Here is a 24474-nt window from a genome sequence, read left to right on the forward strand (position 1 = left end):
CCTTTCCATAAAACTGGCACTTCCATTTTCAACATTGGCAACTAAACAGTGTTCAAAAATTATCAATTTACCTCTTAATATTTATTTATTTTAGTCTTTTTATTATTTTGGCTCTCAACCTTTAAAATTTAATCAAATTACTTGCTTTTGGACGAAAACTAATTGAATTGTTAAAATTTTAATGACATTGATATAGCTACTCGTGTGGCAGTCCATATATAATTCATAAAAATTCAAAAAAAATAATAAAAAATATTTAAAAAACCAACCAATTTAAAAAAAAACTAATATAAACTTTTAGAAAATTTATACATATTAACTATGAAGTATACGTAAAATGTGACATGAGCTACCATGCCAATATCATTAAAATTTTAATAGTTTAGTTAGTTTTTGAGTTCCAAAACAAATAATATAACTAAATTTAAAGATTAAGGGCTAAAAATATCCAAAAATGATAAAAAGAAATAAATATTAGGAGCTAAATTTATACTAAAAAAATATTCAGATAATCTATTTTATTATTTATTTTTATTAAAAGTAAAAGATGTATATTTATTAAATTAGAACTAAATTACCAAAACTGAATGGCGAACACATCAAAGTTGTCATTCGCATTTCTCTAATGTCGTTTTGTTATATTAGGTAGTTTTGTAAATAATGTGAAGTTTTGGTGTTTTTAAATATTAGAATCCTAGTCGAAGAAAGTGGGATATGCACAAATTATTAAACCAAACATTTCGTTTTCCTTTAAAAATAAATGCAATGATTTAAGTATTGGTTTTGATCATATTTATGTAATTCACTTGTACATACATTATGAATTCCACTTATGCATAATGATGATAATGGACATAATATACTACATATTATTAACATCAAAGTAGTGATGAGAAATTATGACTATTGCTTTGAAAGCTTCTAGTATTTTCTCTTCTTCTTTTTTCCATACAACTTTTGCTATTTTTTTTTAAATTTTTTAGTTGTCTAATGACTTTTGCTTTTTTGTTTTACTCCTCATCTATAGTCAAACAAAATAATCAAAAGAGATTAGTGAAGTAAAGAATAGATATTCCAAAACTTGAATGTAGTTGGAAACAACATCATTTCTTCATCTTTAGAGAAATCAATGAACTCCCTCAAAAAAATTGTTTGTTATATCCCTAATCTCTCGAACACAATTCCTCGAGATTAAAGGTCAATATCCTGCGTAATACTCAGAACACCACCTTTTGAGAATCAGGACTCACTCTTCATAACAAACATCTCATCTCAGGAAAACCCCTCACGTACCACCTCTTGAAGCACCGTATGTGTGAACTCCTTGTCGAACACCTCGAATAATCATGGTATGAGAACTCCTCAGGATCCCCTCGATCTAGGCATACATGTATAAAACCCATATGAGGGCCTCACTAAACCACAATTTATGACTCTAACTGTTAGACACTAATTTCATTTGACACGATTGACAACTTGTCCTATTGTTGCTCTTTAATACCCTAAACTTGACTTGATCGTCGGGTCCGAGCTACAGTATGTCACATTCGTTGTCGAAGCAACTACGATCAATTCACAATTTTCTCATATGATTTATGTAATATTTATCAAAATTATATACATTCCTTAATTATACTAAAGTAAATCTATCTTTAAAATAAATCTATCCTATATATACATATATAATTACTATACTATAAAATATAATATTAAATTAAAGCAAACTCTAGTTACCACAAAACTTAGCTTATTAGTTACATGCCAAAAATAGATAAATTTGGAAATAAACAAACATTGCTGAGACCGGAATTGTGGTTTGGATGCTATGACCGATGCTCAAAAATCTCGAGTTAATCTAACCTGTGCACAGAGAGAACAAACTGTATGTTGAGTAAAATTCTCAATGGTATTTCTATAATTTAAGTATGTAATATTAACATTAACAAATCTACCCTAAATAAACATGTATATTTATATGCACAAGTCTACCATATGCTTGTAACTTAGAGTTACCAAGCTTTACATTTCAATATAAACATGTTATTTATACAGAACTTGTAACATCCCTCGTCCGGTTCAGTCATCGGACTCGTGCTATAGGATACTTCAACAGTTCAACATGCACTTAGATACCTTACTAAGTGCTCGCACCTACACACCATACACAATTAGTTTGCGAATATGTGACAGAGTTAGTTAGGGCATGACTAATTACAAAATCAGTTCACATATGCGTTACAATAATAGTTCACACATTGACACAACTCGAACATTTACATGGTCCACACATTGACTCATTTCGCGTATAAACTCAGCTCGCTTATAAATACAACTAGCATATAATCATAGCTCTCATATTAACATAATTAGCATATATGATACGATCTCGTCCAAGGACTCTACCAAGTCAGCATACGGAGCATTCGAGTTGCCACCGAGACCAATCACTCGTGCCTGAGCCAAGAGATTCAAAAAGGCTATCTCGGGCTTCGTTGATCAAGTTTGGGGTGAAGCCTTGACTGGATTAATCGATCGAGCTTAAGAGTGTTCAGCTTGTGCTTCATGCAACCTTCTTCAAACCGATTTTAATCTTGGCTAGCTAATTTAGCTGTTTGAATAAGACTTAGCTCTTTTAGTTATTTTAATCTTTATTAATTATGTTCTGTTTCGTACATCATTGCTGAGTATCTTAATTTGTTTTAAGCCTATTAATTGTGTCCTAGTTCGTACAGCATTAATATTTGTCTTAGCATCTTAATTTGATTTATGTCTATTAACTATGCTCTAATTCGTACAGCATCAATGCATGTTTTTAAGTCAGACATCTTAATTGTGTCTTAGCTTATTACAAATTAAAATCGTGTTTTAGTTTGTCTTAATTGAGTCTTTATTTTGTTCATCATGTTATTCAATTGGACGGCTGGACATTCATGCATTGTTCCAGATTCATTAAAGTCATTTATGGAGAAACATGCACTTGATTATTCATGCATCTTGGAGTTTGCTAGACACACTCTTTCAAGTGATTGTTCGTGAAAAGCTATGTCAATCATTGATCCTTAATTGAGCTGATCAGTCAGCTCCTTCTTTATTCACACTATTGAGCCTACCAACTCTTAGTGTTCACACCTAGAGGACCATCCAATTCCATAATTTCACATCAAGGGCCATTCGAATGCCACAAGAAGCATCCTCTAGCTGATTATACATTCTGTGAACCAGGAAGCATTAACGAAGCATTAACTTCAGCTCTTAAACAACATTGATCGATCAAGTTAATGATTTTTTCAGCTCAACTATTAAGTCCACCTCAATGGCTGTTCGGGAACTCCAATTGACAAAGCTCCAATGACTGTTCGGGGACTTCAATTGTCAAAACTGATTAATTAAGTTCTTCAAGAACTAATCTGCTGGATTAAATTGAATTTCAACTTTCTTTAGTTATAATTATTTTGTGTCTATTCGGCTGGTACTTAGCAGCCTATAAATAATTTTCTTGTAACCTGTTTTCAGAACTTTTGATCTTTGAATGAATTTTAACATATTTGTGAGTTGTTCAGCTCTCGTTGTTCTTAGTGATTCAAATTGACTTATCTAGTTTGCTAGTGACGTCAATCTGTTTCTTTTCAAACTTATCACTCTTAGAGTGTGGTGTTCAACCTTTTATACCGATCAGTTACTATCTTCCTAGATAGAGGGTCACGATCCTATCCATCTATTCATCTATCACCTTGATAGCTCCATAAGAGTTGGGTCTCTGTTCTTTAATAGTGGTTCATTCTTCTGCTGTTGAGTTCAAATTCTATCTTTCCATCAACTTATCTTTCATTCATCTTCTTTGTTTAAAACTAACAACCTTTGAAAATGACCTTTTTGATAAACAAAAACTAAGTTACTTAATTTTACGATCGGGCAACAAGTGACTCGATTTTATCTACGAATACGAGATCGCATCATTTGGTATTAGAGCTAGTTAAAATTAAGTACGTATCATCGTTTAATTACCCCCGAGGTTAAAAAAATCGATTAAAAAATTGAGTATAAAAAAAAAGAGAAAAGGATATGTTGCATACAAAAGTGAAAATTGCAAAAAAGAGTTTTGGATTTTGCAAGTAAAAAAAATCTAGCTTGAGAAGTATTATTTCCCGATTTTAAACTCATCTTTTCTTAAAAACATTTTCCAACCACACTCCATTAACCTTGTTTTCTTTCAAGCCTACCCTGTACCCAACATCATATCTTTCCTTGTTAACCATTTGAAGCCAACTCTACAAAACTTGCTGCTAAGTCTAAGGCAGTCACCAAGAACTTCGAGAAATGAACTAGGGAGATAAAAGGCAAGAGAGGAGAGTCTATCAAAGAGGAAAAAGCCAACTGCGAGTGAAAACACGAGTGGAGTGCACAATTTTGTTTCTTTCTCTTTTTTTTAGAGAGAGAATTAGTGAGATTTGAAGTGAGGTTTTAAACAAGATGTCATGTAGCCCTAAACGGAATGTCGTTAGTGGAGGTACATTAAACGCTGCCGAAGGTGGTGGTATACGTCCTGTGAGAAATGTAGCCGTTAGTGGTGTGCCTGATTTGGCATACCAAACCCTTCTTCGAGAAATGACCCGTTTGCTTCAACAACAATTGGAGCCACTTTAAGAACGAATGAATCAACTCGAAAAAAGAACTCAACGAGAATGTATTCCTCCAAACCCAAGGAAAGAGCGAGGTCGACTGTGGCAAATCAAAATGACCTCTATGAACCAAGTGACGTGGAGAGCGACCAAGCCTCCAATTGAAGTGAAAGGCATCGAGGCCAAAGAAATCGAGGGCCAAAGGAGTAAGAACATGTAGATGACGATCTAAAGAACATTAAGATGGCCATTCCCTCTTTCCAAGGTAGAACCGATCCCAAGGCTTACCTAGAATGGGAGAAGAAGACCGAACTTGTGTTCGAGTGTCACAATTATTCTGAAGGAAAGAAAGTCAAGCTTGCAATAATAGAGTTCTCTAATTACACCATTATTTGGTGGGATCAACTCACCATGAGTCGACGGAGAAACAGAGAACATCCGGTGTCAACGTGGGCTGAAATGAAGTCCATTATAAGAAAGCGGTTCATCCCAACTTACTATCACCGAGAGTTATATCAAAAGTTACAAAGCCTTACCCAAGGTAATCGAAGTGTAGAAGATTCTTACAAGGAGAAGGAGGTAGCAATGATCCGAGTTGATGTCGAGGAGGATCGAGAGGCTACTATGGCAAGGTTTCTTGCTGGTCTCAACTGAGACATTTCCAACATAGTGGAGTTACAACACTATGTCGAAGTTATTGACATGGTTCATATGGAAATCAAGGTGAAGAAGTAATTAAAGCGAAAGGGCGTCACCCGAGCCTTTTTTAACGCCACTTCTACATCAATGTGAGGACAATGAGTTAGCAAAAATAAAACCTCAAACCGATCCAAGGAGAATAGTGGAGCCACAAAGTTTAACAAGCCAAGTGGTGAAACGAGCAAAGGGAAAATGGATGCTGCACCAAACCAGACCCGAGACACCAAGTGTTTTAGGTGTCTTGGAAGGGGTTACATAGCCAGTGTTCACCATATTCATTGCAAGCGGGTTTGCCAGTGTGTTTGGTGAGCTAGGGTTCGCCAGGTAAGTTGTGAACTAAATTCGCCAGTCAAAGATTGAGTCAAACTCAAATTAGGAAATAAAGATATGGTGTATCTAGGAATATTTTACGTGCAAGTAACATATTTTCTAAGTCAAGTAAGGTATCCTAAGATTTCCAGGACACTTAGGTCTATAAATATAACCCTTATTCTGTGAGAATTCTCTCAACAAATATTCTACCAACAAATCTTTGTTCTGAATCGAGTTCGTAGCACCCAAGGCAAGTCTCTGACTTGTTAGGTTTAATTATCCAGAAAGCTAGGTTCGCTTGCATGTGTGAATTCTAAAAGTTCTGTCAGGTTAGTAATCTGAGTGTTTATATTGCAAACCAGCCAAACTGTAACACCCCTAACCCTTCTTCGTTGTCGGATTAAGGTTACAGAGCATTACCGTGCAAACGGAAACATTTAACATCTTAATATTTAAATAAATTATATATATTATAATCTATTCAATCGCAGGCATTTTGTCCTTAAATCAAGCCCTCGAGGCCTTAAAATAGCTTAGAAGCAATTTGAGACTAATTTGAAACAAATTAAAAAGATGCAAAAATTTAAAAACAATGGTCACACAGTAGTGTGGTCGGGCTGTGTAACATTCGAACAAGGGACACACGATAGTGTCCTAGCCCGTGTCCTCACCCGTGTAACTTACTGAGATGCTCCACACGCCCGTGTGCCAGGCCGTGTGCTAGGTCATGCAACTCACTAACTTGAACACTATGAAACTCTCAATTGACACGCGGCCGTATGACAGCCCGTGTCCCAAGCCGTGTGAACCCAAAATTTAACCAAAAATCAAGTCATTTCAAAGCTTTGGGCACACATTCAAGGAATTCAAATACCATCCAAACACTCAATAACATACCATTTCAAACATCCTAGATAATTTAACCAATATGCCATTCAAAGGTACCATAATTGCATCAAAACATCATTTACCAAATCAAGTTAACATTGTCTCATTTCATGCATAAAGACCTCATTCAAATATATGCCAAACATGCCATAAATGACCATTTTCAAACCATCAATAACATACCAAAAGAACCATATTCACAAGCACTTAAAAGTGACCAAAATGACACCATTTGGTAAGATATTGTAAGTAATCAAACTAAGCAAAACTTTAAAAGTTTAAACATACCAAAGCAACCATTTATACATCCATAAACTATCAATAAAAAGACCTATACATGTCATTATTAACCTTCGCCAAAATACTACAAAACTATCGAAATGATTGTTAGATAGTGTGATAGGTCTCTGTTGGATCGCTGGCACCCCTATGGCGCAGCAGAAAAATAAAAGGAACGAATCGGGGTGAAAAGGTTGCGAAATTACCTAATGTTTATTCAGAGTAGGCAGCAACGCCTTAACAACGAGTAGTCTGATCTGCTGTCGAACCAAGTCGCAATCTATCGTGATCCCGGCCTCTACGTAATCCACCCAGTTGATTACGAACGGAAGAAATCCCCAAAATAGTTTTGAAAGTGATTTTTCTTTGACGGCTGCTAGACCCAAGCAAAGGAAAAACGAGATCCTTATAAATCTTTTTATTTTTAGGGTTTTATTAAATAAATTTAATAATATTTTAAACTGAAAATTATAATTACATTAATTATAATATAATTTCGGTAAACCATATATTTATTTGAATTCATATGCTAACCAAATTCATGTCCTCATTATGCGTACAACAACCTTGTACATAATGTGTTGGAAATTTGATTACCGAATTAAATTAATTCTATAATTAATTTAATTCAAGCGACCCCCAAAAACAATACCAACTATGGATTATTTCGTTCATTTCAACTATAGAGTGTAACCCTGTAGGTTCTTATAACTTTAGCAGTAATACTAGAACGATTCCAATGTTACAAACAATGAGTGGCATCTAGCAATGCATCATTGCTACCTAAGTCACAAGAGATCATGATTCGACATAACCTTTTTATGATTAACCTTTTATGCAACAATCCTTAAGTCCTTTATCTCTGGATTGGACACAAGTCATGGAATAGTCACACTTGCATAGTCCATTCCATGTTCCTTGATATCTTAAGCAGACTACGATATACAAATAAGTATGACATCTCATATCAACTTATTTGAACATGGCCATGCATTTCTAGTCTCAATTAATCAAGTGGCCTAAGATATTACTCCCATTATATAGGAGGGACTTATTCTATATCGACCAACCATATCCCTCTACATCGATTGTGGTATATCCAACATCAGCCTTTATAGAACAACTAGTTACGGTGTACGTTTGACTGTATCAAGATATACTACTCACGATATTGGGATTATGATGATCTCAAGTCTGAGGATCATATACATATTAATCACTATGAGTAATGTCGTGACAATTACATAATAATCCAAGAAACATACTCATAATGGGTTAGTCCAATATGTTGTTCTCTAACACACATATTCATGCATCGATTCTGACATTCCATATCAATGAAAACTCTTTATCATCAATCAACTGCATGTTAGTCTTAATGCATTATCGTTGTCCTATCCAACAATAATACTTGACTAAGGATCTTTTAAGAATAATCATATTATTCTCAGGGCATTATTATAAAACAGTTTATTTATACACACAGAAAAGAAACTGAAATAATAATGGTAACGCCTTATATTAATAAACATGATAAATCAAATATGTTATTACAACCATCTCATGATTGATCTTTGGGCATACTCTAACAGTCTCTAACAAGCTTCCAACTGATCGAGCTTCCGATAATCTATAAAACAAAAGAAAGAAACTACGTTTGCAACGAGTGCTTAGTAAGCTCGTATAACATTAAACTTAACTTACCTTTTCATTTATGCAATTCAAAGATTAAACATAAATCATTACCAATGCCATAAGGTTAGTAAAAGATACAACATCATCAACTCACAAGTTATTATACTTGTCCATGAAACAAATGAAATCAACCAAAAGATATGTAAATTTCCATATGTAATAACATCATTTAGTTCATAAATCTTTTCATAAGGTCAAGATTTCATCCATTTTCATACTTACCACTTCCTTTCCTCTTCTTACCATTGAACCATCTAGAATTACATTGGATACTCGAAAAATCTCACACATAGTGTGCCTTTACATATACCCGTAACATTTCCTTTACATCGATGCTCATACGAGCTGTGATATGGGTTTGCTCACACGAGCTGTGGGTCAGAATGTAAGCTACACGATACTGCTTACACGAGCTGTGGAGAATCCGCAACAAATGCAGGACCTCAACCATTGGTAATACATTCAAGACCAACACTCGAAACAATAAATCCCTAATGACATTTCATTTGTCTCCTAAGAATTCTTAAGGTTCAATCGGTTCGTTATCCGTCAATTCATCATAACTTGGATTCGTTTATATATAGAGAGATTCATTTATATTAAAGCAACATAGTAAATAGTCGATTTAGCTAACATTAAAACGATCATAGTTCATACGAACTTACCTCAATAACTAGGGCGTAGAAACAAAGTCGAGCTAATCTAAAGTTATAATTTTTCCTCGATATAAGTCCAATTGTGGTTTATCTTAATCTAAATAAATAATTTCATTCAATTAAGCATTTCTAGAATACAATTTATTCCATAATTCATATTTATATAAAATTATGAATTTTCCCCTAACATTTAAACTTTTCACAATTTAGTCCTTAAGCCCATAACTTAGAATCTAACAATTTTAACCTAAATCCAACTTAATCCATGTTACCAGGGACCTTAAAGCAACTCATATTTATCAAAAATTCTCAACAAAACCCATATATTTATACTTTTAATAATTTAATCCCTATTTTTAAAATTCAACAAAAATTACTTAACAAAACATGTTTATTTTCTAAAAAAATATTCATAATTTACCAACTAACATCAAAAATCATTCAAAAAAATTCATGGAAAATCCATTAACCCTTAACAATTTTACAAATTAACCCCCGAGCTAGCTAAATTAAGCTAAAACAGACTCAAAAACATAAAAAAATCATTAAAAATAGGTTGAAAAACACATATCATGCATCAAAGAAAGCTTTGCCGAATGTTATCAACCTAAAAATAGTGATTTTCGGTAATAGCAAGTGAAAATGGAAGAAGATGATAACTTTTACTTAGTTTGTTTTAAGTTTATTTACTAAATTACCATTTTACCCTTACAAATAATAAAAAAATTTCATTAATGCCTTGTCCATACACACCCACTAACTCATTAAATAGTATATTTACCATTCAATTCTTTTATTTTAAGATTTCATAGCCATTGTACCCCTTTAACTAATAGAACTCAACTTTTATACTTTTTACAATTTAGTCCTTTTCACTTAATTAACTATTTAAATATCAAAATTTCTTAACAAAATTTTAATACAAACTTAATATAATCTCGTATAAATTAATTAAATATTAAAATAATAGTTTACTCGTCAAAATTGTGGTCCCAAAACCACTATTTTCGACATCATTGAAAACGAACTATTACACGGACCATCTATCCACAAGGATAAAGGCAAAGCCAAGCTTGTTTAGTTCTCAATTTTTTTGGTGAGTGGTTAAGAATTGCCATAAGTATGCTAACTAATATGTTTTTCAATATTGGTAACCAGTCAGACCTTCTATCCATAACTAATATTCCATCAGGTGGGCTCGTGCGTCTCTCCTACCCTTGAACATGTCTTTTGGGACCTTAAAATCTCGCGATAGACTTATTGTCGCTATCTTCAGGGTCAACTGATTGTTAGAACAAAAAATCCAGTCTATATCTCTGGACTCGGGATGCAATACCCTCACATCTCGCCACAATGCATCCATCACGTTTTGCCATTCTCTCGCATGCAAGCCTAGACCTTCATCTTGCATGGTCACATTATTGTGAAAAATCAGAATTATCAAATTGTACCTTTGTTTTAAGTTCTTTGTTCTGCTTCATTAACTCCTGCTGGAAAGTCTGCTACTGCTCAAACCGTGTATTCTATGCAGCCATTTGTTCCCTCATCAACTTCATCTACTCCTGAAGAGCAAGAAACTGTTGCGGCGACGCTTCTTGGTCAGAAGGAAGCGGTAGCCCTCAACCAGAAGGAAGGTTCAAGTCAAGCGGGCTCAAAGCTCCTAGGTGAGCCACATTACCCAGGTTTTCCAGCCAATCTACAAACCATCTAGCAATCCGTTCCAACCGGTTAGCCACCGGAACTTAATGCTCCAGCTTGTCCAGATGAAAGATCAAAGGGGAAATTCTAATTTGGGTGAGCCATTGTAACTTTTGGTAATTTTTCTCAAACTTGAAAGAAATTTGTTGGTCGGAAGTATGTCCACGCTCATCGCACCAATTGTCGAGTATTTTTCCGTTATGTCTCTTTGGAGGGGGCAATCGAATATTTATACACATGGTTACTGTTCATGAAATTGATGTTCTTGGTAAGCTCTATGCATGCTTGACACGTGTATTGCTTTGGTCTGCCTACTGGACCTTGTAGCCCCCCACATGCGAGCTCCTTGGTATACGAGAACTGGGACCACGAACTTCCCTTACTGGACCTCGTAGCCCCCCACATGCAAGTTCCTTGGTGTACGCAAATTGGGACCGCGAACTTCCCTTGCGAGACCTCCTAACGAACCCCCACTACAAGACCTGCACGCACCCAACTGGTGGGGCCCAACTGATTCGCGGGTAAGCGACCTAGATTTTATCTGGGTTTCGGATTGGTGATCATAAATACATAATAATTCTCAATAATAAGCTACGCAAAATACAAAATTAAAAAAAAAAACATGACTTCCATAGAATTATAATGTATACCATTTACAATATAAAATTATAATGTCTTAAATACATATAAAAAAATTCAAACATTATATAAAAAAAATAACACATATCTAAAAGAACATGTTTTTTTATTTTTTATTTTTCTTACTTCGTCATGATCAAACAAAATATAAAATATTTAAAAAAAAAACATCATACTATCCTTCAAATCATATTTAATGAACTGAAAATTAATCATTTACAATGTTAAATTGAGCTTTCATGTGCAATTCATATCCCATTTATTTATTGTTATGGATAATTATCATAGATAAGCTAAAAATCAAATTTAACGAAAAATTAGAACTTTTAATAATTGATGCTTAAATTACCTTTCAAATCATTTTCTTCTTCTTATGCTTAGCAACTTCTAAAGCAAATAATCCCAATTCCAAACTTAAAAAACAAAAAACAAAAAACAAAAAATAAAATTATCAACAAAAATTTTTAAATTGAACTAGGGATTGAATCAATTAGATCACCCAATATTCAATTTGATTAATTCAACTGACAATAATTTATCCATCCTTTTGTCCTCTTAGGCCGAACAATCCAAATTTTAAAGTATTTACTCATCTCGTTTCTCACTTCCATCTTTTTCTTCTCCAGCATCTCATCTCATCACTTTTCTTTACTTTTATTTATCACTTCCTTCTTCATCTTTCATCTCCCTTTATATTTTTTTTATTTGAACTTTGCTTCATGCCTCTTCATCAATCCTTCACAATAGGTTTTTTTTTTTCAAAATCTTTCACAATTTCACTCTTTACTTACTATATTCTTTCTCATAAGGTTCTGATTTTCTTTCTTTTAATTTTAATTTTTTTGTTGTTGGGTCATTGGGTTCGATAAAGCTGGGCACAAAATGAATAAATTATTAGGTCAAATATATAAAAAATAAAACAAAATTCCAAAAAACTATAGAACTCGGTTTAAATAGTTTTGGTTTCCTGTTTAATCCAAAGACAGTTCAACATCACTAATTGAACCACCGACTTAATGAATTTCTCATGATAATGACTGATTTACTCATCTCAAACGTAAAATTAATTAAACACATTCATCCCGGTGCCTAATAAATGGATTTTCCTTCCTGTTAATCTCCCTTCAACCCTCATCCCTTTCCAATTTTCAAAATTTTGTAAGATCAAACTCATGGTTGTATTTCATTAAAAATTAAAATGGGAGTATGTAACCTAAAAGACAGAAGTGCTTGAAACTACGTCTAAAGAATCTTCATAAATTCTGAATCGGATCAATGTTTATCATCAAAATTACATGGCTTAAAACATTACAATTGTATAAGCATAGTGTTGATGGATTGACTATGGTGCGTAAGTTTATCACTACATTCTACATCTAATCACACTTCCCTTTCCCTTCCATTCTTCAATCTTTACTGCTGTAATGCTATCATGCCTGCATAGTACAGTTCTGCCTACTGAAAATTAAAAACTCATACCTTCAAAGCGCTGGCAGGTGCCGACTCCTGACGCATCTCCTTTTTCCGGCAACCTCCTTCTCATACCAATAGACACTGAATTCTTGTTGTGTGATTATACACTCATCGGTCAGCTGTAAAAAGTTGCTTTGATATCCTACGCTTCATCTGTTGAGATAAAATTCGAAGGATACTTGAATTGATATTAATTACAATATGCCAATTTACATGACAATCAAACTACAGCATCGGTCTGTCTTCTTGTCAATCGTGCATATAGACCATTTTTGTGGAGAAGTTCGTTATGACTACCCATCTGCAAGTTTGGAAGACAATTGTTTAAGAACAGCAATTCTCAATGCAAGCATATGCTTTTCTTAACACACCTACATATATACTAAAGTTATGATATAAAAGACCCAAGAAAATTATATTGTCTTCAAGAAAAAAACCAACCTCGGCAATTTGACCACCATCCATCACCACAATTCTGTCAGCAGCTTGAATTGTAGAAAGTCTGTAGATAAAGCATGATAAGACTTTTATACTCACTGTTAAGTCTTGGAAAAAGATGATACCTGAAAGCTTACCGATGAGCAATTACTATGACGGTTCTTCTAGATGACAAATCACTTCTGACAGAACGAAGCACACCCTGGATAAGGTGACATGTGAAACATTAAGGGTAAGAAACAAGTGGCTCCACAAGTTCCATGCTCAACCTCCTAATTGGAAAAAAGAATATAAAGAATGGAGTCGGATATTGGTATTTATAACAATGGTTACCTTAACATTGTGTTCACTCTCTGCATCCAATGCACTGGTTGCTTCATCAAGGATGAGAATTGTAGGGTCTCTAAGAATGGCTCGAGCAATGGCAATTCTCTGCTTTTGTCCCCCACTGAGCAGATCATCATCAACAAGTGTGTTATACCCATTGGGGAGTAATGTGATGAAGTCATGGGCATATGCCAGCTTGGCAGCCCATTCAACATCCTCTTGCTTTATGTTTCTGATACATCCGTATTTAATGTTGGAACTAATGTCCATGCGGAAAAGTTTTGGTTCCTGTAACGAAAGAACGTATTAATGAGGTAAGATCCACCAAAATTTACTGAAATTCAATCCTGGAACTAAATGGAGGACCTGTCCCACATATCCTATTCTTCCCCTCAACCACTTGGTGTCCAGTTCGTTAAGAGGGACACCATCAATTAAAATCTGCAAAAAGAGGTGTAAATATAGCATAAGATTCGATTACAAATACTGGAATTAAAATTGCTGAGATGTAAGCAGAAAATACAAAATAGATGGCTACAAAACACTATGCTGTATGAAAGTTCCGAGCAGCATATGTCCAACACCGACTGCTCAGAGGTAAATTGAATAGGATGAAGATCAAAACACTTCTACCTGACCATTTGTTGGCTCATAGAGACGGAGCAAAAGATTCACCATCGTACTTTTCCCGCTACCACTGAGACCAACCTAATCAAGATCAAGTACATAGAAAATTATTCCTCATAATCGGTGAGGAAGTGATGAAAATTTGCAAGAGCAACACTTACTATTGCAACAACTTCACCAGGATGAACCGATAAATTTATATGCTGCAGGACTGGTACCTGTTAAAATTATCTATACTATTAATTGTTTCCACATAGCTATAGTAACACATTTACAAAGATATAGACATTGATGCACCAAAAATTTATGTACATGGTCTTGGGGTTAAAGGAGACCAAATAAAAGGGATTAAAAGTCTCAATTATTTTGAATCAGGCAATCCAAGGTATACCACAATGAAATTTACCACATAAAGGGGGGGGGGAGGGAGGAGAGAGAGGGAAAGTGCCACAGAGCTGTAAATGCTTAAATAGGAAAAGGTGTGCTTTACTATTTTCACATTTTTCCACTTTTATCTGGATTCTCAAGAAAAATGGAGATAAGGTTGTCCAAACCTTCCATGTAAATAGCATGGGAGACAAAAGCCAAAGAAAAATAGCATTCTTTGCTTGAGAAGCATCTTAGGAAAGAGCTTCAATCATAGTAATCTCCTAAGGATGTAGGAAAAACTCTTCTGGAAAGATGCTTTCTGTGAAAAAATGCAGCTGAAAGCCTGAAACAGTACATCATCTCCTTTGAATTGTTCTTAGACAAGACAATGTCCATAGTGGTGGCAGTTATATTTTTGGTTTTCAGTTTGAGAGGATTCTATGGCATGGAAATGGTATGCACTTATGTAAGAGAAAATAAACATATAATATAAATTAAGTCCTCTCTCTATATGTATATTTCTTGGAGAGAAAGGAGCAAAAGGGGGCATTTGAGGGAGGACAGTTTTTCTCTTGAAAATAAAAACTAAAAGAAGAAAGTTGCATCCACCGCTTGCAAGTGGCATATCTGGTTCCAGGACCATGTAATCCACTAAAATAATAGATAATATCAACAGTATCAAAAGAAAGGTGTTACTTGGAGTACTTGTGATACTAAGGACAACATACCATTTCTCTTGAAAGATATTGAAAAGATACATTTACAAATTCTATATGCCCTTGCAGCTTTTGCAGTGCCATTCCTATAACAGAGCAAAATCGAATGTGATACAAGTTAAATGAAAGAAATATGTGCCATTGAAGAAAACTTCTTCTGAAAGGAGTATTTAATTAATAATTAAAGAGAATGTTCCTCACAAGATTAAGGTTCTCTTTAATTTTGATAAAGGGAAAGAATGATGTAGAACAATAAAAACTGCTCTCTCTACAGACATATATGTCACCCACTGATAAGTAACATGCTTAAGAATGATACCAAACCTTTCATCTAAAACCTTTGTGAATTAAAATCAAATTTGAAGTACCATATGCCAATATAAAGAACATATCTTACTGTGTACAACAACACATCCCTTAATCTCAGAGCCACGCAAGGTACATCAAAAGAAGTACTATATTCAACCAAGTAACTACATGCAGGAGCATTTACCTACTCTTTTTATAAATAACAGGTTAACATAACATTAAAGTTCCAGATTACAGGTTTGCAGTTAAAACTCTACAATCTTCACAATGATGGAGTGCTATATATCACAGGAAAGTGAATGAAGGAACATTTCAGAAAAATATGCTATGAATTGTCTATCAAAGTTAATAAAATTCTTGCCTTCTGATATGAATTGGTCACTAGGCAGAAGATCCATCAATTGGAAGACCTTTTCACTTGCTCCAACAGACTGCATCAGTGATGATACATTATCCCCAACCCACCATGTTGAATAGATTAGCCATTCACTGTATAGTATAAACTTTGTAAGTTTCTCTGCTGTTATATGACCAGCAAGAATATACATCCCTCCAACAAGCACAGCGATAATCTATAGAGAAAAAAGAGGAAAATTCAATAACCAAAGGAGTATATTACTATTTTCTTTCATTTACGATATTATACTTGTTTAGAAAGGCCAGAGCCATGAGTTGCAAACCTGAGTTGCATGGTAAAGAGTGTTGAAGGTCAAATTCCAAACTCCATAAGCAGCACTTTGTCGCAAGCTTACCTCAGCCAGTTTATCCAGCCAATGGTTGTACCTATTAATCATAAACAGATCAAACCTTTTTCCATATGCTATCAAAGGAAAAGACCAAAAGCAATGACATTGACAAGAACTCCAGTAGAATAATTTACCTTTTCAGTTCTTGCTTCTCTGTTCCATAAACGCGAACAGTTCTCATTAAGGAAAATGTCTCCTGAGCTACCTATGAAATAAATAGTAAAGAATCTTTCACCCTAATGCGAAAAATTGGGGAAAAATACAGGATGTAAACTAAAAAGAAAGTTTCTATTAAATACCTCATTGGCAGAAGCAGCATATTCTTGGATCAATTTTGCCGTCTTTTTCTGGTACCTACAGAAGACGACAAAATATATTTTTCTCAGAAAATGACTACACTCAGACAATAGTCAAACCAACCATATATCTGAAAATCAAGAAAGAAGAAAACTGTGTCACTTTATATTTTAGTAAGTCAAAATCCTCAGTTTGAATCAAAGGTTTGTTGTTTGTCTGTCTTTCTTTTCTTTTCTTTTAGAATCCAAGCACATTTTGTTGTGGATGCTTAGTAGTTGCTAGGTGAGACTCTTAGGAGAAATTTGTTAAGTAGGACTCTTAGAATAAAGTTGTTTTAGGACTCTTAATATGTTGTGTTTGGTAGTGCTTTAATTACTGTAATCTCTACTTAAAAGGAGGGGAGATTAAGAAAAAAAAAGTCAAAATTTATCAAAACTCTACTAAGAGATTTGGTCTCTCTCTAACGAGAGCTAAAGGTTTCAGTCTCACTTTGATGAGTTGAACTATCAATCCCAAATTCATGGTTGTAACAATTTGGTGTTTAAAGCCAACAATTCTTGGAAATGGCAGAGCAATGGTTGGTGTTATGAATCAAAACAGAAAACAGGAAATAGAAAAGGAAGAAGAAGAATAGAAAGGAAAGAGAGGAGAGGAGAGAAATCACAGAGATGAAGAAGAAGATAGAAATCGAGAGAAAAGAAGCAAACAAAACATATTCATTTCATAACCTCCCCTCTGTTATAGACTAAGTTAAAAAAAGGGAAAAAGAGGTGAAGTTGCACCAGATTCAGTTAGCAGCTGTTACTACAGCTGTAAACAGGAGGGATTGAAACACATCGTTTCATCACGTTTCCACTCAATCCAGCCCACTAAAATATAAGTAAAAATGTTATTTTTTCCTAATCTTAATTTTGCCCCATAACAGTTGGAAAAGTGGGGAGCAGACATACGCAAGAAGCTCAAGAATATGCAAACAAAGATAGAACAGATGATTGATTGTACAATGCAGCATGTAACCAACATATTGCAGAAACTAAAACACACTGTATAACTAAATCTGTGGTAGATCAAAAGTAACTTTATGGTAGATACAAAAGTAACCCTCTAACTGAACAAAATCAAACCATGGCAGCCTCTACTAATCTCTATTTCTTATGCCATGCATCAACCCCTCCTTAACCCATCTCGACAAAAACCATCACAGTCACAGCCAACTTCGTTCCTTGTCTTATTCACGTAAACGCATATCCAGCAATCCATCCTTTTCTCTAAATCCAAGAAACCTTCAACTTTATGTCGAAAAAGTTAATGGATCTAAACTTGCTAGTGTATTTTTGAAAATTGCAAATGCTGGTAAGAAGTTTGTAAAAGGTATTGAAATAGTGAAAGAATGATGAGCTTATTCATACCTTGGTAAGTATTTATAGTGGTTACCATGCTCATTAAACCACAAAGCAGAGATAAAGAGATAAAGAAAAAGATAACAGCAAGAAATCAAAACAGAATAGTTGTTTTTGTTGCGGAATAAGTCAATGACTGTTATAGTTGTTGTTGTTGTGGACTAAGTGGCTGTTATTAGTTAGATTCAATGGTGCTGATAAATGAGAATAAATTTGTGAAGGTCCATGACCCCTTCAATTTTAACAGTTAGCAATAGAAGGAATAATGGTGCGGTAGTGGTTGTTTTATAGAGTAAAAAATGACCTTTGATCCTAATACAAGGATTATAGATGGAAGTGCAAGCATTGGATAACGCCAATCACTCTTAAGCTCTTTTCCAATAAGTATTGTTGTGGACACTTAGAAGTTCTTCGGTAGGACTCTTGAGAGAATTTGTTAGGTAGGAATCTTAAAATAGAAGTTGTGGAAGTAGGACTTTATTTACTTTCTTTAATTATTGTAATCTCTATTTAAAGGGATGATAAATAAAACAAAGGTATGTTGAATTTTATTAAATAAACAAGATTTGGGTTTCTCTCAAACAAGTCCTAAAGGTTTCAGTCTCCCTTTAATGAGATGAACTATCAATCCCAAATTCACGGTTGTAACACATTTTTAGTTAAACTGTCTCTTCCTCGAACCCTCTAAACCTACCGTGTGACTTTGCAACATCTAATTAACATTAATAGCATTCAGATATATCCTCTACTCCGCTATTTTCTTTAATTTCCTTCTTATGCATCCATTTAATCATAATTACTACCTTTTATGATATATTTTAAGTAAACTAGCTTCAATTTAAAGTGAGGATACTCTAAAAATCTTACATGCCATAGACGGTCATAATTGCTGCTAGACTAGAGCATATCACCAACGTACATACACCAAGTGGCCATGACAAAATCAGCAAGTAGATCAAGGCACCTGTCCCCTAAAAGAAGAATGAAATGCTGATGAGATTCCCACCATTCCAGCAAAGTCAAACAGATTAATTATTTGATCAATGACAAACCTGAAGAACATTCCGCATAATAAGATTAAGATCATTCCCAATCACACGGGACACTTGTTGACAATCTGAACCAAGCCTACTTGTTAAATCACCAACTGTTTCACCATCAAAAAAGGATATTTCCTGCACAAAATATGATGCAAAAACTAAAGGTATATACCTGTATGCCTAACAGCAAGCAAACATTTGAAGAAAGTAGAGTTTTTATATATTCAGAACCTGAAGAAGAAGAGACGAATACAGTGTTTCTCTCATTCGCTTAACCTGTTGATATTACATGAACAAGTCAGGCTTAAGTCACTCCAAGGAAAGAAATGTTGATCATCACTAAATACACACTCAAAAATGGAAATTAAAAATTGAATAATGGTTCCCATGAAACACCCCCAAACACAGGGCCCTATGTGAAAACCAGACAAGGCATCGGAGATTAAACAGTAAAAGCATGATAAGAAACTCACCAGGATCATATTTGCAATGCCAAAGCAGCATCCTCGCAGACCACTGAAATTCAAGCAAACACAGCAAAGCCTAAGCAGCTGTTACCTTTTCCTTCATGAAAGCTCAAATTCCAATAAAAATAGTTAAAACTTTTACAATCACTGGAAACTAAGCAATGGTGAATCCTTTCAAGCATCAATACAGGCAAACAATTAAAGGAAAAAAATCATTGACTAATAGAAGCATGACTTCAGTTTAGCTTAGTTGCGACCACAAGAAAAGGAGAATCCCATGTTTAGTATTGCAACTTTATATAGAAGGGAGATTTGACCATACTAGATTTTGACCTGCATATTCCTGCGGTAACACATATCATAATCAGATGGCGTACATTCCTGTGGAACACTGCTATTTCATGACTCTGTGCCGAAAATATTGTTGCGGTCAAGTAATGCGGGATAGATATTTCCGAAAGCTGAACCAATACATGCACCAAACAGTTGATCAGAAAACAAAAACTAAAAATCTCACCGGAAAGTAAAGTTATAATTTCAACAAACAAGATAATAACTAATAAATTATCAGAAATCATTAACCACAATGGGTCTTACAGCAGCCACAATAAGGGTAGAAAAAGCAGCGAAAATGACCAAGCGATCTTTAGCAATCAATTGCCACATTCGACTAAGCGCCCTCCAAACCGTCACTGGTTTGGCCATGAATTTAATCTCCACATCATCGGAGAAGCTCCACCAGCTCCCTCCTGGTAAAACCGATCGAAGAAAATCAATCCATTTCCGAATTCTGTCTCGCAACTCGACATTCTCTACGGAATGCTCTTCCTCAAAATGATCTAGATTCGTCTCTAGCGAGAATCCGTTAATCGAAGACGATTTTAAAGGAGCTAAGCGATGGCTAATCCTCTTAAAACAAATCGAGACCTCAGGACTCCTGGAAAATCGGAGAGTCCGGCGGTTAACGAAATGAAACAGTCGCTGGTAATGAGCCGAAGAACGATAGCCAGGATGTAACTTCGCGTTGCAGCAAAGAGGAAGCGCCATTGGACGGAGTAATAATGGAGGGAGTTTGTTTGGGGATAAAGCTAAATGTTTTTAAAATCTTTAGCTTCTGGCCCATGTGCACTTGCCAAGAAACGCCTCCGATTTTAAGGCAGGGGAAATAAATGACAATTCACAATTGTCACAAATTCTCGCGCGTGCTTAACTGCGCGCGTTGGAAGATTTTTTTCCTGTTTTGTTATGAACGTTTTCTGTGAAGTGGATGGTCTCGTCGTGTTGAATGCCACACCGTTAGATCCGCCCCAATAAAACGACAGCGTTGCCTGGAGTACATGGGAGAGATTATTTCCGATGACGTGTTTGAACGGATTAAGCTTTTTGGTCTCCACACACGACACTCGTCTTACGTAGTAACGTAGCGCCCCGTTAACATTCTTTTGACGGTATCACCCTCATGGATTTCAAATATTATCTTCAAACATTATTAAAATTTAACGCGAATGGAAGGATAATTTAGTCATTAAGATAGAAAGAAACAACCTTCTAAAAATATCTTCACGTTCACGGCGGCTTTGTTTACTGGAACCCGGTACATATTATTACCCTTCTTTTCTCTCTCTCGGGATCGGACTCCAGCCATGGCTGTGGTTCTTGGAAATTTGGCTTTGTTACTAGACGTGACGTCTGCGAGGACCGTTACGACGGACCGAAAATCTCGTCCCTTGGCGATCGACGTCGTTTTGAACCTGCAGAAGAGGGATCCTCATTTCTCCCACGTTTCTCTTCCCAACAAGAGCCAACTCGACTACTGGGACGGGGAGAATCGGGCACCCCGGGCCGTGGCTCGTGGCAAAGCGAATTCGAAAGTAAAGGCGGTGGATTTTGACGCGGCGTCCAGTGACGACGATGAAAACGGCAACGGATTTGAGGAGGAAGAGGAGGAGTACGATTGGGAGAACGAAATGAGGAAGAGAGTTAAAGAAATTGAGGAGATGAGGGAATTGGAGAAGAAAGCAGAGGAGCTGCAGAGTAAAGCGGAAGCAGAGGAAACTGAAGGTGAAGATGAAGGTGCAGATAGAGAAGAAACCGAGGAGGAAAAGAGGATGAGAGTGAGAAAAGAGCTCGAAAAGGTTTTGCCTTCGTCTCTCTTCCCTTGCTACATAAATAGAACTAATCCTCTACTTCTTTTTTCGGTTTTCGTTCCAATTTTGTATTAGAGATTCAAAGTTTAAAATTTTTTAATCAGATATAGATGCCTGTGTGAGAACAGGTGGCTAAGGAACAGGCAGAGAGGAGAGCTACGGCACAATTGATGTTCGAATTGGGCCAAAAGGCTTACGGAAAAGGCATGTACGGACGTGCCATTGAATTTCTTGAAGGTGCTCTCACGATCATTCCCAGGCCAACATTATTTGGCGGTGAGGTTGGTTGATACTTGATATTACCCTATAAGATAAGGCGGAAATTTGAGGAACTTCGATGGCCCTGTATTGAAATCCATGTTTGAACCAAACCCCCCCCCGGCCCCCAAAAAAAATAAAAAATAAAAAAAAATTGCCAAAGACTAATAGACTCTTTTTTTTTCGCCCTTTTGCGGGTATCAGATTCAAATATGGCTGGCTATGGCTTATGAGGCGAATAACCGCCATGCGGACTGCATTGCTCTGTACCAGCAATTAGAGAAGAAGCACCCTAGTGTGAGCATTCGACGGCAAGCTGCTGAACTCCGCTACATTTTGCAAGCACCCAAACTCAAGATATCCCAGGAAGAGATGGTTACAATACCGCTGATTGGTTCTAGTTACGACAGGTATATGCTTTTGGCCTTTTGGATATATATAAAATAATGGTGCAATAGACTTTAATAACACTTGCTTTTATGATGATTGACCAGCAGTTCATTTCAGTTCTCTTTTTGCATCTAAATTGGAATATTTTAGTTGTTGCCCTGTTGTTTTGCGATTAAGCTACTGCACATATTTTAATTCTCAGCCAGTCTCATCTGTTCAACTGGCAATGGCGTCTGATACTATTGAGTTCTGAGAATATTATAGGGGTTCTAGTCCATGTCCGTACTTCATAGGTTCTAGATACTTTATGAACATATAACGATTAAATGGAAGCAAGAACGTTCTTTTTGTAGGCAATCTTTTTTTACCACTAACTATATATAAATATGCATTATTTCAAAACGTTCAGCTATGCAGCGACATGGACTGACAAGTACAAGGACAAAGATCAGAAGACAAGCGGATCAACAACCAATCAGCTTCGCTCCTCCAGAGACTTTCTGGCTGATTTTCTGGTGTGGCGACCTCCTGTTGGACTGGAGAAGAACAGAGCATTTTGGGTTGCTTTGACTTTATGGTTTGGCTTGGTGGGAGCTGCCGTTTTACTACAAAGATGAATCATCCAGAACGGACTCCATAATTATTGTTGTTGTTGGATTATGATATATGTTCATTTAATTATTTATCGTGCCTTGTTAATTTGATGTCAATAATGTATGTATAAAGCAAAAGGATGTGTTCCTTAATGATTTACAAGCACACTTGAGATCTGTCATCTATGGCTGGATATCGAATTGGGTATGGTTATTTCTTTGTACAAACAATTCCTTACTACGAAACCATAAACAAGTCCAAGCGAAAGGATGTGTTCCGTAATGATTTACAAGCACCTTTTCCCCCTTTATCAAATGATGGAACTCCATACTCTTTTTGACTCGATAATAGTTTGATAAAAAAATATTTCAATTGAAATCACCCTCTTAACACTGATTAATCACTTCTGGACTTCCTAATATAAATATTTTATTTGATTTGTTCTTTTATTCCAATTACTTTTAGGACATACGAAATTGATGCTTGTCAACTTTTATTCCGGTCGGTTCAATAATTTATTTTGATTTTTATAAACTATAACACTGTAAATTAGTTATATATACATTAAAAATGATTGCCAGGAAGGGGTGGATTTGAGCATGTTGAAATGTATTATTCTCCTATTTAAAAATTAGGAAAAAAAATATTATTATGTATAAAATATATAGAACCAATTAAAATGTAGAATTAAATCATACAATACACTGCAAATAAAAAAAAACTGAAAAAACCAATCAAAATCTACCTTCACTCATGTTGGGGGCATGAATGTAAGAATATTTTACTTTGATTGGAATTTAAAATAAAATTTTTATGTATAATTTATTGGTTGAAGAGTGTACTTCTCATTTGATAGATCCTAAAAAGGCATGAAATTATGGTGGTTTGTTCCACACTGATTTCGGTTATTTTAATTGATGCGCATTGTTCTAGTGTTAAAATAAAATATTAAATTATTCTTTTCGTATCAATAAAAATTTTGATTTATACCAATATTAGTGACCTGTTTTGACTAATTTCAATCATATCGGATAGAACATGGAATACCAACCGATGCACCAAATAATATTAAAAAATGAAAATATTAATTTTTTATAATTTGCTTTGTTTGAAACTTTGAAAAATCAACACTTGCATTAACCAATAACAATATCAACTACCTTGCATGAAACTATGTTGTGCAAAGCTTAAACACGTGGACTTTTTATGCACAGAACACTTAACAAATCTGTCCAGCAAGTTCCAATTTCACAAAGCAATTGATTTATATATGTCTCATAAAGAAACTGAGAGTACACGTGGTCACATGCACCAATTCTGGCATGCTACTTTTCTTATGGTGCGGAAGAGATTATAATAATCTCATGATTGGTTTTAGGCATACTTTAATA

The 24474-nt window shown here is 35.1% G+C and overlaps 2 protein-coding genes across 4 annotated transcripts; one reads left to right on the forward strand and one right to left on the reverse strand.

Moving 5' to 3' along the window:
• Positions 1–12712: 12712 nt before the first annotated feature.
• On the reverse strand, positions 12713–20880 carry LOC107921997 (ABC transporter B family member 26, chloroplastic). 3 transcript variants are annotated; one of them, XM_016851805.2, is made up of 18 exons: positions 20292–20880; positions 20028–20155; positions 19701–19743; positions 19459–19503; positions 19240–19362; positions 19055–19158; positions 16790–16844; positions 16625–16695; positions 16425–16527; positions 16106–16316; positions 15448–15521; positions 14512–14568; positions 14357–14431; positions 14090–14164; positions 13730–14011; positions 13534–13598; positions 13400–13460; positions 12713–13259 (listed from the first exon to the last, which is right to left on the reverse strand). In XM_016851805.2, the coding sequence occupies exons 1-18, from the start codon at positions 20739–20741 to the stop codon at positions 13179–13181; spliced, it is 2103 nt and encodes a 700-aa protein (XP_016707294.1). In that variant the 5' UTR covers positions 20742–20880; the 3' UTR covers positions 12713–13178. The 3 variants fall into 3 exon arrangements, 2 of the variants coding, with proteins under 2 accessions (XP_016707294.1, XP_040943314.1); XM_041087380.1 differs by having other exon boundaries at positions 20017–20155; positions 20292–20373; XR_005909497.1 differs by having other exon boundaries at positions 13115–13259; positions 13522–13598.
• A 399-nt stretch (positions 20881–21279) lies between these two features.
• LOC107921998 (uncharacterized) lies at positions 21280–23264 on the forward strand. Its single transcript, XM_016851806.2, has 4 exons — positions 21280–21829; positions 21970–22122; positions 22304–22509; positions 22899–23264. Exons 1-4 carry the CDS (start codon positions 21338–21340, stop codon positions 23104–23106), a joined length of 1059 nt encoding a protein of 352 aa, XP_016707295.1. The 5' UTR covers positions 21280–21337; the 3' UTR covers positions 23107–23264.
• The last annotated feature ends 1210 nt before the right edge of the window (positions 23265–24474 follow it).

This window comes from Gossypium hirsutum, chromosome D01 (genome assembly GCF_007990345.1).
Source record: "Gossypium hirsutum isolate 1008001.06 chromosome D01, Gossypium_hirsutum_v2.1, whole genome shotgun sequence".
Taxonomy (NCBI): domain Eukaryota; kingdom Viridiplantae; phylum Streptophyta; class Magnoliopsida; order Malvales; family Malvaceae; genus Gossypium; species Gossypium hirsutum.